The sequence below is a fragment of the Halyomorpha halys genome, unplaced genomic scaffold (genome assembly GCF_000696795.3).
Source record: "Halyomorpha halys isolate HHAL.00 unplaced genomic scaffold, Hhal_1.1 Scaffold1010.1, whole genome shotgun sequence".
Taxonomy (NCBI): Eukaryota; Metazoa; Arthropoda; class Insecta; order Hemiptera; family Pentatomidae; genus Halyomorpha; species Halyomorpha halys.
Genome location: NW_027110159.1, coordinates 210,587 through 225,265, shown reverse-complemented (window position 1 = coordinate 225,265; position 14,679 = coordinate 210,587). Strand labels below are relative to the sequence as shown.

At 28.5% G+C, this 14,679-nt stretch overlaps 1 protein-coding gene across 5 annotated transcripts in view; it reads left to right on the top strand.

The window, feature by feature from the left end:
• Pdzd8 (PDZ domain containing 8) overlaps nucleotides 1-12,897 on the top strand; it is a 21,633-nt gene extending 8,736 nt beyond the window's left edge. The window contains exons 10-16 of one of the 5 annotated variants that reach the window (XR_001344222.2): nucleotides 43-179; nucleotides 1,030-1,235; nucleotides 1,685-1,946; nucleotides 3,127-3,291; nucleotides 3,502-3,660; nucleotides 4,746-4,851; nucleotides 8,796-8,972. Coding sequence is in view for 2 of the 5 variants with exons in the window: in XM_014431867.2 (XP_014287353.1) it covers nucleotides 43-179; nucleotides 1,030-1,235; nucleotides 1,685-1,946; nucleotides 3,127-3,291; nucleotides 3,502-3,660; nucleotides 8,796-8,975; nucleotides 9,399-9,608 (1,319 nt within the window). In the remaining 3 variants the exon portion in view is untranslated. Of the gene's footprint in view, nucleotides 1-42; nucleotides 180-1,029; nucleotides 1,236-1,684; nucleotides 1,947-3,126; nucleotides 3,292-3,501; nucleotides 3,661-4,745; nucleotides 4,852-8,795; nucleotides 8,976-9,398 lie in introns of those variants that run through there. The other 4 variants (XR_010843677.1, XM_014431867.2, XR_001344223.2 and 1 more) reach the window with 4 other exon arrangements.
• Nucleotides 12,898-14,679: the final 1,782 nt, after the last annotated feature.

The window sequence follows — 14,679 nt, the reverse complement described above, 5'->3', positions numbered from 1 at the left end:
TTAACCATATACTATTTATTTATTTTTTTAATAATATTTTAGACTCTCCTGCTAAAAGGTCCATCAGTGGTAGCCCTGAGCATAGTAAAGGGATACCTCGTTTATCTTTATGTTCTGAAGCGGAAATGGAAGCCTCCAAACCACAAATGTTCTCGACGAAGGATGTCCCATTTTCTAAAGTAAATATGAATCCACAATCAATCAATATTATTTATCCTTAGTGACCACGTTGAATTTCAATTTTAATCCTGTTTAAAATGCAAGTCCCCTTCCTTTGTTTTAAATTAAATTGCTTTTCTTACCTATCTATTTACTTGATAAGTGACCATTCTCGGCAGAAGATCTCTAAACTGCAATCATTACACTGAGAGAAATAAGGGACAGTTTTACAAATATATTAGGAATAACAATAATTCTATTTACATTAAGAAGTCAGTATTGTAAACCGTAATAAATATATTGTAACTTTAACATACTTCTTGTAAATTTGAATATATCTATATTAGATTTTAATGTACTTGAATTGCTGTCCCTGATAGTAATATGCAGTATTGTTATCCTTTCTCTCAATGTAACAGAGATAACTACTGCAGTTCAGGAGTTTTTGAATTTTCTAGGAAAATATTTAATTTGACATTTATTCTTCAAGTTATCATATTTTTTTTCATTCTGGTATACCCATGAACATGAATAGTAAACCGAAAAAATCGAAAACTTATCACTTCCATGAAGAATGGGAGCTTGATTACTTTTTTACAATGGTGAATGACAAATGTTGTTGTTTAATATTCTCTGGAATGCAACTTGTGTTGAAACACATCGTATAAACATAGTATGCATTTCACTTGAGGAACACCTAACTGTTGAGTGCTTCATTTACATATTTTCAGTTATTTGTGTTTTGCCTCTATATTTTTGGCTATACTACTGTAGTTATAAGTTTGAAAATTGTAGTTATTCTTCTTATTAAACCCTGCCTATTAGAATGTTGCTTGATAAAGTCACAAATTTATGTTCTTTTCTTTTTAGGTTGTACAATTTAATGAAACATTCAAGATCAATGTTCTCCCTGATCATAAATATGTAAACCTAAGTGTGTGGAGTCGTGGTAGTGAGAAAAATAATCTTCTTGGTCACATTAGCTTACCAGTGAAACCTCACTGTTGCCCGCCATCCCCTGGTCATCACGTTGCATTGTATTCATTATTGCCGCCGAATCCCAATTTGACTGCAAGGTATTGCTAGATCTTTAATCCTCATATTACATCGATTTAATTATCATTTAAATTGTTGAGGATTAAAAGGAAAAAACATCAGCGTGTAATTGAGGAGTATTTTATCAAAAGTTGATAAATCCATTTTTAGTAAATTGTAATTAAAAAAGTATTATGGGAGCATCTAGTGGAGATAAGTTAAATTTTTATTGATAATTTTGATTAATATCATCTATTTTACAGGTGAAAATATAAATTTTGAAATGAAATGAGTAAGTATTGGTTGTAGAATTTTAGTTTGCCAAAAAAAAGAAACTTAAATTTTTAGAAGTGGATCTATTTATATTTGATAAAAAAAACTCCTTAATTGATTATGTTATTCAGCAATATATTTTTAAAATAAGTTGGTAAAAATTATAATATTGTATTGTTTTAGATTTATGTCTATTTGCAACTTATTGGTTTTTTAGTATTGGTAACAGCCTGGCATCACATCCTGGGTTTGAGCCATGCTTGTGCTTTGGAGACGTCCTCCTATCATTTGCATTTACTGGTACCGGTTTGGGTGTAGCAAATCAAACTACTGCTGCTTCATCACCAACTCCTGGTCCTTCATCATCTTCCTCATCAACAATACTTCCGGAAATACCTGAGGTCATTTCTGGTCCCAAACATGACTTTGTTCGAACTCATTTTGAGAAGGTCACTCAGTGTGGATTCTGCTTCAAAAAGGTCATTATAATTTCACTTTTTATTATATTATTAGTGAAATATTAACTTCATTTCTACACTTATCTTAAAAACATTAGTAACCATTTGTAAAATCAGTTCAAGTGTGAAGGCAGGAGATATTTGGAATAAAGAGAATTAAAAAAAAAAAATCATTAAAAGTTTTATATCGCTATTTTCAGAGACAATGCCCAAATTTTCAAAAGTTAATGTTTATAAATAAATGTGTACCCTACAACCAATGAAGGCTTAGGAGTTCAGTACTTTGTAAGGAAGTACTGTTTTTGGAACAGGAGCTATACAAGGAGATGATTCGTTTATGATCATGCTCAACCACCAGATTTGTCACCACCCAATTAAAGGTGCACCGCCAGATTGAAACCCAGGTCCCAGGAGCTAGTAGCACAGGACCTTACACACTTTTTTTATGACCCCCCCTCCCTGGTCATATCTGATATAGGGGGAGTTATATAGAAGTAACCAACCAGGCTGGATTTGAACTGACACCACTGCAGTCATGAGGCAGTCGCTTAACATCCTCAGCTATACCTGGTCCTACAAGGACCTTACACACTGAGCTACACCAGTCCATCTTTAATAAAACATGTTTTAATTAATTTTAAAAAAATCCTGTTCTCATAAATGTATAATTTTCCTAATATCAACTACCTAAATAAGATTTGCAATCGAACATGATATTTTATAGGCTTAGTGGTTTATTATCTAAATGCAATTATGAAACTAATCTGCCTTTGAATTTTCCTTGAGTGTTAGTAATATTCAAATTGTAATTTACTGCTCCTTTAGCCTTTTTTAGTAAATAGAAAAAAAATTAAATAAATAAATGAGTAATGTTCAGAACAATTCAAAAAATGAATCAGAGAAATATTTATTAAGAATTTAAATTTGATTTACTGGATCGGAAATTGAAACATAAATAATAAGGATACAATAATAATATTAAAATTTAATATTTCTTACAATAGAATAATATTATCAATAGAATTTAGAGTGTTAATGATTGAGATATTTTTGGTAAAAAATCCCATTTAGAAAATAGAATTGTTGGAATCTTTCTTACGCTGGTCCTCCAATTGTAAAGTCAGTGACCATTTTTCTTTAGAATAGCTTAAATATGATATCAGATAAGGTTATTAAAAAAATATCAATGTCAATGATATAGATCTGGCTGAAAGATGCCCTCCAGTGTGAAGGTTGCCTCATGAGTTGCCATAAGAAGTGTGCTGTTAAAGCTCAAGCTGGTGCTGGCTGCGCTAGAACCAATCTGCGACGACCTTCTGTACAACCCGAAATCATCACCACACCACCTGATGATATCAACGCTCAGGTTGTCAATTCATTAAATGAAGCAAGAAGTATTTTAATTTTATTTATTTTTTCACCTGCAAGTATTTTAATGAACCCACTGTTAAAATATTTGTTTGTTTTATTCAATTTGTTATTGTTTTGCATGAGATTGAACACATTTTCATCGGTTTAATACTTTACACTTGTATATATTGATTATATATTTTTTATAATGGTGGTGGTTATATAGCTGTATAAACGCGAGGGGAACGTGAGTAGCTCAGAGCGTAGTGGCTTGGGCTCGCTGCTGAGTGGCCTGAAAAGAGCGGGCTCGGCGTCAAGCCTTGCCCCTCCTGAGCTGGCCTCATTGCCGCCATCTCCCAGCCACTCACCGTCACAATCAAGAAAGGTAGTACCTATTTATAAAGCGCTATCATTATTTATCTTATAAATTAATTGCTTTTCTTAAATATGCTAAATCATGCTTAGGCTCTTTGCTCCTCCATCTTCTTCTTTTATTTAAATAGTGGCTAATTCCATCAAACTCAGGGTTTATAAATAGAGGATGAATTACATTTATCGAATTGATACTTAATGAGTAATTTAATAACTTTGAATTATATTAAATATTTAAAAATTTATTTACTTCAAAATATTTATTCTCTATATTTGGATATTTGTATAAATTTATATAATCAATCAAGTTTTCTTTTTTAAGTATAAAGAATGTTTTTAGGCACAGTACTTGGTATATGGAAGTGTTAGACGAGATGCAATACTTATTGTCATACAGTTTTATAACCGAAGGGACATTAAGGGTGTATAGACATACCTGTATTGAAGAACTCGGATTGGAGTTAATTTAGGCATTGTCTCTCTTGAGATAGATCAAAAAAATTCTTATATAGCCTGAGTATATCACCAAATTATTGGAACAATAAATTATTTATTAAAATTTAGTAAAATTAAATTTTATTAGAAATTATTTACATTTATTTATTTGGCCGAACCCTTTCTCTAAGAATTTGATAAAATACATATTATTATCAAGTAAGATAGACCTAATAATGGATGGATAGGATGAAATGTCATCCTAAATGAATCAATGAATGTTTCTATTTAAAATGAAATTTCATAATTATATATCCTTTGCTAAAATTTAAATGATGAAATATATTATGACCCCTTGATTCATTTTTAAACAAACCAATTACACATTTTGGATATAATTGTAATTTCTGTTAGTTTCTCTATTGCTGTTAGTAATTCATCCTCTTCATTTTCATTAGATTATCATTCTATTCCTATCAAAATTTGTATCTATCTTGCCATAAGTCTTATTTCCTTTTTCATCTTCTTCAATGAGGCAATTTTTCTTATCTCATGGTTTCTCAGCCTAAATTTATTTTTTTTTTTAAATAAAAATTTTATTATTTTGACTTCCTTTTTAAACCACTCCTTTTATTTTGTAGCATCTCAAATTTCCCTTTGAAGTTTTCAGGCATTGCTTTAAGGACGCTTTTTGCTACTGAATTGCCTACACTGTAAATTTCTTCCAGTTACGTCCATCTTTGCAGATTATCTATCACCTGTTTGCATGGTAATAAATGTTATAAGCACCTTTTTATTTTTTTTTTTTTTATCGTGCACCTTTAACATATTGTCTTGGATAAGTTGTGTAGTTCTGCCTGTCATATTGCAAATTTCATTTGTGTTTTGTGATAATTTTTAATATAATGTATTAAGATATTATGGTCATTGAAAACTGATATTTTTTGGATTATTTCACATGAAATTCATTTCTTATATTTACTTTATTCCTTCTAATACAAGTCTGGAAATTGAGATGATTTTGGTGCTTTATTGTTTTATCAGTTTAAACTCAAATATTTAAAATATATTAATGCTTATTAAGGTTGAAAAAATTAGTTTTTTTTTTAAAAGAATTGTTGCATGCAGTGAAAAATAGATTGAGTGTGCCAATATAGGCACTGATCATGTCAGTTGGAAAATGTTGACGTAAAGCCAGGACTCATGCCAAACACAAATATATTCTTTAAAAAAACAAAAACAAATAGTGACCATATGATGGTCTATGGCTTGGGTCATTCGTGATTCCTTTTCGTTTCCATATGAAACAATTGCCTCTACATCTATTCCAGTACAACTGACCAAATTCATCAACAATTTTCAAAAATACAACCTAACCTGGATTGAGAAATTGGAAGGGTCCTTTATTTACTATATGCCACATTTCATCTTTGGAAGAACTTTTTAGAAAATAATGGAACTATAAACATCTTCTACATCCAGCTTGTTCTCCATTCTCCTTCAAACTGTCACCTCTGTAGGAATTATGACAACTTCAGTCATCGGAAAATTTTAAAAATAAAATGCAGGTTGGAAAATTGTTTTCTGTATGTGGCTATGATGTTGTGTGTTACATAAAAAGGGTTAAAAAAAAATAGGGAATCGTTTTTGAATCAAAAGCCTGCAATATGTTTATATTTTTTAGAATTTGAAATATTCATGAAAATGTTTCACATAGTTAAACTAATTAGTATAAATAACTATACCAGTAAAAAGTACCCACAAAAAAAATATTTGAATTTGCCATTTTTACTTTACACCAATTATATCTTCTCAAAACTCTAAATTGTTCTGGAATTAGATAAATTTTTACTTGTTAGGAAAAACATGGAAAAAATAGATAATGCTTTAAATTAAGTATTTTTGATGTCAAAGTTTTTTTATTCAATTATCCTTCTCCATGAAAATTGATATTTCATGTGAAACAATCCAATAAATTATCATCAACACGTTTAAATAATGAACGCATTTTATTAATTTACCTAAAGTATTAAAAACAATAAAAAGACTGGACTCCAAAGAAGTAAACAGACCCAGAGTTAAAAAGTTTTTCTTAATAAAGATGCTATAAGTAAAATATGAAATTTTTTTCTGGTCTTTGAAAAATAGCTATATTCACCTTTGTTAGATTAATGTTGTGGTGACGAAATTAAATGTTGTTGATTCTGAAACTAATAATGATACTAATGATGTTAAAGGTTTTTGCAGATTGTTCTATCTGCAAGCTCTGCTGCTTGTTATTCATATTTAATTTTCATTTATAATATTCTTTGGATAATGCTATAATGTGCTTCGGCCTCAGTACTCTCCTAAATCAATTTAATACAAGGGTTATATTTTCACATAAATCTCTCATTAAATTTATCAATGAATCCTTTCAATGTTGATGACACTTGACAAATTAAAGTCCTTTCATTTTTTTTTTAAACTATAATTATTAATTTGTTATAGCAGGGATTCGTGTAATTTGTTTACTCATTATTGGTTATTGGTGTTTGTTTATTCGTTCTTGATTATTGGTATTTGCTATTGCAAATATTCTTGTTCATATCATTCCATATCCTCGATTCTTATTTATTAAAAAAACAAAGTAAAAAATGAAACCCTCCACTCCCGCCCTCCCCCTAGTAGCCTTACTTATCTGACTTTTTTAACAGACAATTATAGCGAGTAGGTTGGGAGCGACTGCCCTATATCACTGTTGAAATATTAGCTTAAAACAGGAAGAGGAAACTTTAAGATAGTTAAATCGAGCAATATTTAAAAAGCGCCTGAAATTGAAAAACGTCATGACAAGGGTTTAATTCCTCCCATCATGAATTTTATTGGTTTAAAAATAAACCCATATGTGTCAATGACTGAAAAACGCTTTAGTTTATACATAATGTAAGGTGTGATACCTTTACACAATTTTAAAAATTTTTCTGAGGCTTTAATATTAATATTAATGACTTTGCTGATATTAATAGTTCCAAATTTTCATTATTGATAAAAATAAATTAAGATTGCATAGTTATTAGATTACATGAGTCTCTTTTTTTATACTGCAACTAGTTTAGCTTTGTGAAAAATCTCCTTGTTGATATATATGGTAAAAGCTTAAGAAATAAAAGGAAAACAAGTTGATTCAAATAAAGCTGTTGTTTTCAACTCTTATTAATTTGGGGTCCACTAAGCCAATTGACAAAATGTTTGAAAAGTGCATTTTGAGGCATTCTTATTTTGTATTTAGCTGTTTAAACCTTTCAGCTAACATTAAAAGATCAGGAAAAGTTTTGAATTAAACAGTTCTAACTATTGATACTTCCACCTCCTAAGGTTCTCTGTATCAAGTCTTGAAAAATTATTATTTTTAAAACATGGCTTGTCTCATCTTGATCCTTCTACTTACTACCTCATAAATATAGAAAATTAATATGAATATTGCTCCTTTCTACAAGATATTTACTCTTTCATTTACAATTTTCATAATTTATATTCCATAAAACTATTTCTTTTATTCCATTTATGTATAATCCTCATCTTCTGTTTCATCATCTGTGGTGTGCATAATTTGCTTCTTGTGGCTGAACTATAAAATATAGTAGCTTTGGGTGTTGGCTTTGCCATTTTAGGTGTTTCGGTTGAGAAATGCATAAATTAAACTTAATTTAAGTTAATTTTTATCAGTTATTGTTATTTTATTCTAAAACGTTGAAGTTATGAGCGAAAGCATTTGCTTGAGGATGTTTTGTGCTGCAGTTGGAGGCTTTTAATATTTTAAATGGTTTTGAATGTAATATTACCTTTGATTGCATAATATATTTAGAGAACTCATGAATTTGTCCAGTTTTGGCCATTCACTTAATTGATTGGCTTTTACCCTGTTAACGTCACGACCTATTAGCATTAAGAAGACGTTTATAACAATGGAACATTTAGGTAATTGATCTCGGTTGTTATATGAATACAAATTTTGGTTTTTGTTGTTAATGTTGATTGTATTTTCCTCCCTTCCTTGGCTACTTCTTTTGTCATTTGGTTGATCAGTTATTTTCTTAAAATAAAAACATCAATTATTTTCTTTTTGTGGACTGTGTCTGTTGGTGCAGTGGCCATTAGAGATGTTCTAAAGAAAAAAATAAGCTTTTTTATTTTACAATATTTAGTTCAAAAATAATTAAAACCAGAGTTGGTTAAATTCAGTGTGATATGGGACTATTTATAAATATTTAAAAAAAATGTTTATTTGAAAACTGATCCATACCGACTGGCTTACAAACCTTTAAAGTCAAATTTTGTTCACCAATACAACTACTTCTTCTGTAACTGCAAGCTTAGGATAAGATAGAAATTTGTGATGAAGTGAATATCTTGAGGAGCACCCAAGCTCAATAGTAAATAATTATTTATTTTTGAGAACCAAAGATGACTATCATTATAGCTTAATATTATAGTACATATTACAGTTTTACAATATAGTACATATTACAGTTTTACAAAATTATACATATAATTACAGGCTCATTTGTAAAAATCTTATTTATCTAATCCATCTCTGATTTTATCATTGTGCCCACAGCCTCTTGAAGAAGAAACTTTAAAAATATGACACTGTGTATCAAAATTATAATTGCTCTATAAATCTTTTTATGTAAAATAATTTTAAAAAATACATATGAATATTTTTCTCAGGCTTCTGTTGTTGAAGAAAATTTGTTTTCATTGAGGAGTGGTGAAGAAATTAATGACGTCCTAGAAGCACTTTTATCCCGTCCTCATGATGAGGGGTTGATGGATGCTGCCAAAGCTTCTGGTAAAATGCTGTTTGCTGATTTTCCACCAAATGTTAGGAAAGGCAAGATTGATGAAATGGTAAGTTTTCTTAGCATATAAGTACGATAGCTGGATTACTCAGTTAGAAATCCAGTAGATATTTTTTTTAGTAATCCTTGTTCTTTAATCCAAACAAACAGCTATATATTTTTAAATTTATTTTTTTATAATATACTTATATCAATTGAATTTTAAATTAATGTTTCTTTATTTTTGATTTTTGTCATCTCATATGTATAATAGATGAAATCACATAACCTTTTGTCATCATTAGTCTTTTGTGTCGTGCCCACACAGCGCCATATGTTTTTATTCTGTATTTCTTTAAAATAATAGTGCTTTTGGTTAAGTTTGCTGATTTATTATTAATATATAGAAAAATATTAAATTAATAAACATTACAATTCATGTTGTTTTTGTTGTGTGAATTAAAACTATTTTTATTTCATTAATTCATTCCAGATGAGCAAAATTAAGCATGAAATAGATGCAGAAAGCCAAAATCATGCTGCCCTCCAGCGTGAAGAGCAAAACAGTGACAATGCTACAACTAAGGCCAAGATAGCGTTCTTGGTTGGGAAAAGTGAAGAGCGTCTTCAAGCTCTTACTGTGCTCATGCTGCATTGTTGCGCTGGACTCCAGGACACGAGAGAAGGGGAAGAAGCTAGCTGAATCAACTCAGCATAAATCAGAGTTTAATTTTATATTTATTTATTTATAGATAGTATTAATGGCATATATTCTTGGTGTTTTGGAAATGATGCTCTTTTGATTACCCTACTGCATTTTGATGAAAATTGGGTATTAATTTATCTGTAATTGACTTATCAGAACAATGATTAACATTGTATATCTATTTGTTCCAAGTTAGGTTAATTTACTAGAATTTATTTTTGTATTGATATTTCCTTTCCATGATATGGATTGGCTTTATTTGCACGTGTATTTTTCCTTACACATATCAATAGTGTGTCTACTAGTTTCTATATAGGTTATCAGAAAATTGTCAATTTCACTGTATATAAGGTATTAAATATACGTAGATGAAGATTAGAGGGATAGAGTTGCTACGATTTATATTACCCTCTTCATGAGGACTGTAATAGTTATGTCAGCTTAAAATATATACAATTGTCTGACTAATCATTATAAAAGCAATAACAGAGGGAAATGGTGTCTTTAAAGGTTTAAATTCTTCGAGTTATTACTACTTTTAAAACATTATTGAGCCTGCATTATTTTTTAATATAAATTTGTCATTCAAACTTTTGGTTAATGTTTCGCATACTATGAACTAATTTTTAGTAATCTCTTTTGTTTAATTCATATTTTTTAATGTTCCTTCTTGTTTTAGTGATATTTTAAACATTTTTATCACAATTCTATTATTATCAAAGTACGAAAAAAATATTAAGATTGTCTTTTTGTTTTATTTTTAGTATTCAATAGATCAAGTGCCAAATTTTGCTTTATTATTAGTCTGTTGCAAAAACAAAACATTTTCAGTAAGATAACTGAGATTACTTTGTTCCTTGGAAGTAAGGTGCTGACTCCTCAGCTACGTCACCAATTATTTAATATTACAGCTCGTATTAGATTGTTTTAGGGTTCATGTCATGAATTTTAGGCCACACTTCCACATCTCGAGTTGTACTAAAGATCTCACGTTTTTACTTATGAAGTTCTCATTAAATATTTTTAGTGTGTGTAGTATTAATAGATTCAGTGTAAGACACATTTTATAGCTTATGTAGGTTTTGTATTGTGTTATAATTTGTCCCTAAGATAATATTAAAATTGAAGATTTTCCTTAATTTCGGAATTTATAAACTCGTATCCAATTTTTTTATAACACCAATAAACAACTTGATTTTTCAAAGTATTTTTTATAGTGCAAAATAAAAATTTTTGTAATTTTTGATGAAGTAATAATAAAATAATATAGTTAAACTTTAGATGTAAACTTGGAAAAGAATCTCAAAAGAGTTCTAGGTAGGCATGCACTTATTATTGAGTACACTACTCTGGTATTACAGTTGTGTTTCTATTTGCTCGTTTTAAGTGTTATCAGATTACATACATTTGATTTAGTCTATACCGATGGTGATAAATTTCATTCTGACTGTAGAATCTTCAGTCTCCGTGATATTTGCTTTTGTACAAAAGATTGCTTTCGGAACCCTGTTCTTTTTACAAATGCATCCCTAGAACATAAAAAAATAATAAGCAACATACGGTCTTTGTATAAACCACAATATTCATTTATTATTAATTTTAAATGTTGCTATTTAACAAATTTATTTACATTTCCTACCTTTGATTGGAAATATTGAGAATGTTCTGATCTTATCAGTCAAACTTTTATTAAATGCGATAGACTTAAGTTCTATCATGAACTTTCAAATTTATTTTCTAATGAAATGTACTGGTTACTACTAATTTGGTATTTACCTGTAATTATGTAGGATATTCATGCTAATTTTAATATTTGCATAGAGGTAGTGGTATAGAATACACAGAGCAGACCAACGTTGGTGTCTTCCATTAATATGTTAGTATTCTATTGCTCCCCGTTATTAGTATTTAATATTCTCCCAATAATATTTTCTACTTCATTAAATTTGAAAACTTCTTCTATGTTCCCTCAATAAAAAAAAAATCATTTGACTATTTTTCAAATTTAAGTTCTTAGGTTTGATCTATAGGTGACTATCTCATGAACACATTAAAAATAAGTCTAATTGTAAAGACTGAATAATTACTGATAGTTACTGAAGATGAATATTGTTTATAATTCTAATAAAGAAAACTGCCGGTGCAATATTAAAGTACTTAAACGAGGCCAAGAAAAATGCCTGTGCAATATTAAAGTACTTAAACGAGGCTAAGAAAATTCGTGAAAATGTAATCAATTCTGAATTAGTTCTTAATAATGTATATTTTTTGAAGCTTGTGTTTATAGAATGAAAGTAAAAAGCTCAGTTACTGAGCCTCTTAACTAGAGTGTTGTAAATCATATTACCGCTTTGCATGAATAGTGGCACGTCTGACAAAAATGTTTTTTATTTTTTTATGTTTTGTTTGAGGTATTCAATATAATGGAGTTAATTTGTAATAATTATAACAGCTTTAGGAAAGTCTGTATGAAGACCTCAGTAAAGAAACTAATAGCAATCTACTATTCTACTACTACCTTCTTTGAAATATATCCAATTCTAGATAAAATCAATTTTTTTTTTTAAATGTGCCACTATTCAATAGTATTTTGGGTTTTGGGATTAGCGATACGATATGCGAAAAAAAGAACAATTTAAAAATTTATATATTAATTAAGAAAAGTTTTGATGTTATTTAGTTGTATTTTCAGTTCTTCTCTTGATTGATAGTTAAATTTGACTTATTTGTGGTAAATACTAACAATTTATAAGCTATATTACTGCTCTCTTATGACGACTTGGCATTTATTAGGTTTCGTTGACAGTTGTTGTACCTTAATTTGTGAATTATATCACTTGTCCACTGATTGTGTAAAATATTGGACAAACACAGCATGTTGGAGGACAGGAAGTTGACGCAAAACCAAAACTTGTAGAAGGGATTAGGATTGTGACATGACATTTGATCCAATCTGTTTATATTTTTTACAGGATGGGGATATCTACTACTAGCAGTTAGTGTAGTTATTATTTTCATTAACTCATGAAATTTTTTTTAACTTACCTTGAAGTGGGGGGGGGGGGATAGGGCTGAGATTCCTTGTACTAAAAAGCCAAGAAGAACCTGACAATAAAATAGATGATTTGTTATATATTGTGAAAAGTGCAAATAAAAGGTTACTTGCTCACAGAGGACATGAGGGATCGTTTTAGAATTTATATATCTGCTGGATCCCAAACTTTGAATGAATATTCTGTAGGTTAAATATATAATTTATTTTTTATTTAAATATATACTTTCTTTTTTATTTAAATATATAAATTTTTTAATTTAAATATATACTTTATTTTTATTTAAGTATGTATTTTTTTTTTATTTAAATATATACTTTCTTTTTTATTTAAATATATACTTAATTTTTTATTTAAATATATAATTCATTTTTTATGTGAATTAGTCTTTCAATTTTTTTTATTAATTTATTTTTGCCATGATATTTTATTCAAGCTGATTAATTTTAGATTTTGAATAGTAGGTTATACGATATTGTATTGAAGCATTACTTCGGAGCGATCCCTGTCTTAATGTGATGATTTTAGTTCCTATCTTTATTTTGATTAAAATAATTTATGAGTTATTTATATACTTTTTTTTTCACAGCTAGTCCTCTTTGTTAATATTGTTTTATATTTAACAATTTTATTTTTATTTTTAACCTTCCTATTAACTTTTAACTGACAGTGTAGTATTTAATGATCATTTAAATTGTTTATTGGCATTATGTAAATAACTTGATTAATAATTAATTATAATAATTTTTTTACATTAATCATATGTTATATAACTATTATAAGTAATTGAGTTTTTGCTTTTTTGTGTTATAAAAATAAATTAAAAATTGTGGATTTAATTGTCTATGTTGAATACTTATATTTAATTGGCTTTTTTTTTTCTTTTTTTTTTTCAAATTATGTACAATAGTAAAATGGGTTAGATTTTTTGGAACTCTTAAATTTTTAATGGTGACGGCTCTTTAAGTTACTTTGAATTAATTTTTTTAGTACTGTGTACACTTACTAATAAGTGCTTGGGATACCTGAGACTTTAATATACAACTGTCTGATTAATGCCAAGCAGATTGTAGTGTTGAGTGGTCCCCGACAGTGTCTTCAAATCAAGGTTCCAATAATGATTTTCTATATAAAATAAATTTAGTGAGTAAAGTAATGATTTGAACTTGATTCGTTGAGCATAAGAAGCCTACGCTCTACCCGCTGAGCTACCCCGCTCCCTTTGTCCCTTATAATAAATTCTTCTTTCTAAATACTGAGAGTAAAATTAATGTTAATTAACTAACCATTTTTCTTTCTTTCTTTCCAAAATAATCGTCTTAGTAATTATCTGTTTGATTACTGGTTTCAAACATTGTTCATTATCTTTTAATTATGCTATTCAAATTTCTTACAATTTTAAAAATAGAATATTTTTGACCTTATTGGATATCTACTTCACATTTATTTAAATTAATCATATAACTTAGATTGGATATGTTTTGGTTGAACTTTTATCTTTGTTTATAACTCATGGTCTTCTATGACGACCATTCAAAACAGCAACTACTTATGTAAGATATTGCATTTAAGTGCTAAAATTGAGACTTGCTTCAGATTTGCTTTATAGAAAATGAGTTGTATCAACTTGAATGTTAAAGTCAAAAATAAAAATATTCGATAATGCTTTTGAGCCTATCTTAATTTATAGGCTTTCAATTTTTTATTGATATCTGTCAAAATGCAATCATGATTTTTTTGTCTCTTCCTTTAGTGAGTGGTCATGAACACCTATTCTCAAGAAATTTTCTGGAATTGATTAAATTTTTATCATAATTTGTTTTGAAATAGAATATTATGTGGTTTTCTTTATATCATTGAAGTTTCCTTGTAGTATTTTTTTTTTTTTTTTAATTTATTATTATATATTGTTTTTTTTCTGTTATGAAATTTATTTGTTCATCTGATCTAAGGAATCATATTCACATTATTTTTATCCTGTTAGTTTGTTAATTATGGGTTTTGATGAAAACCTT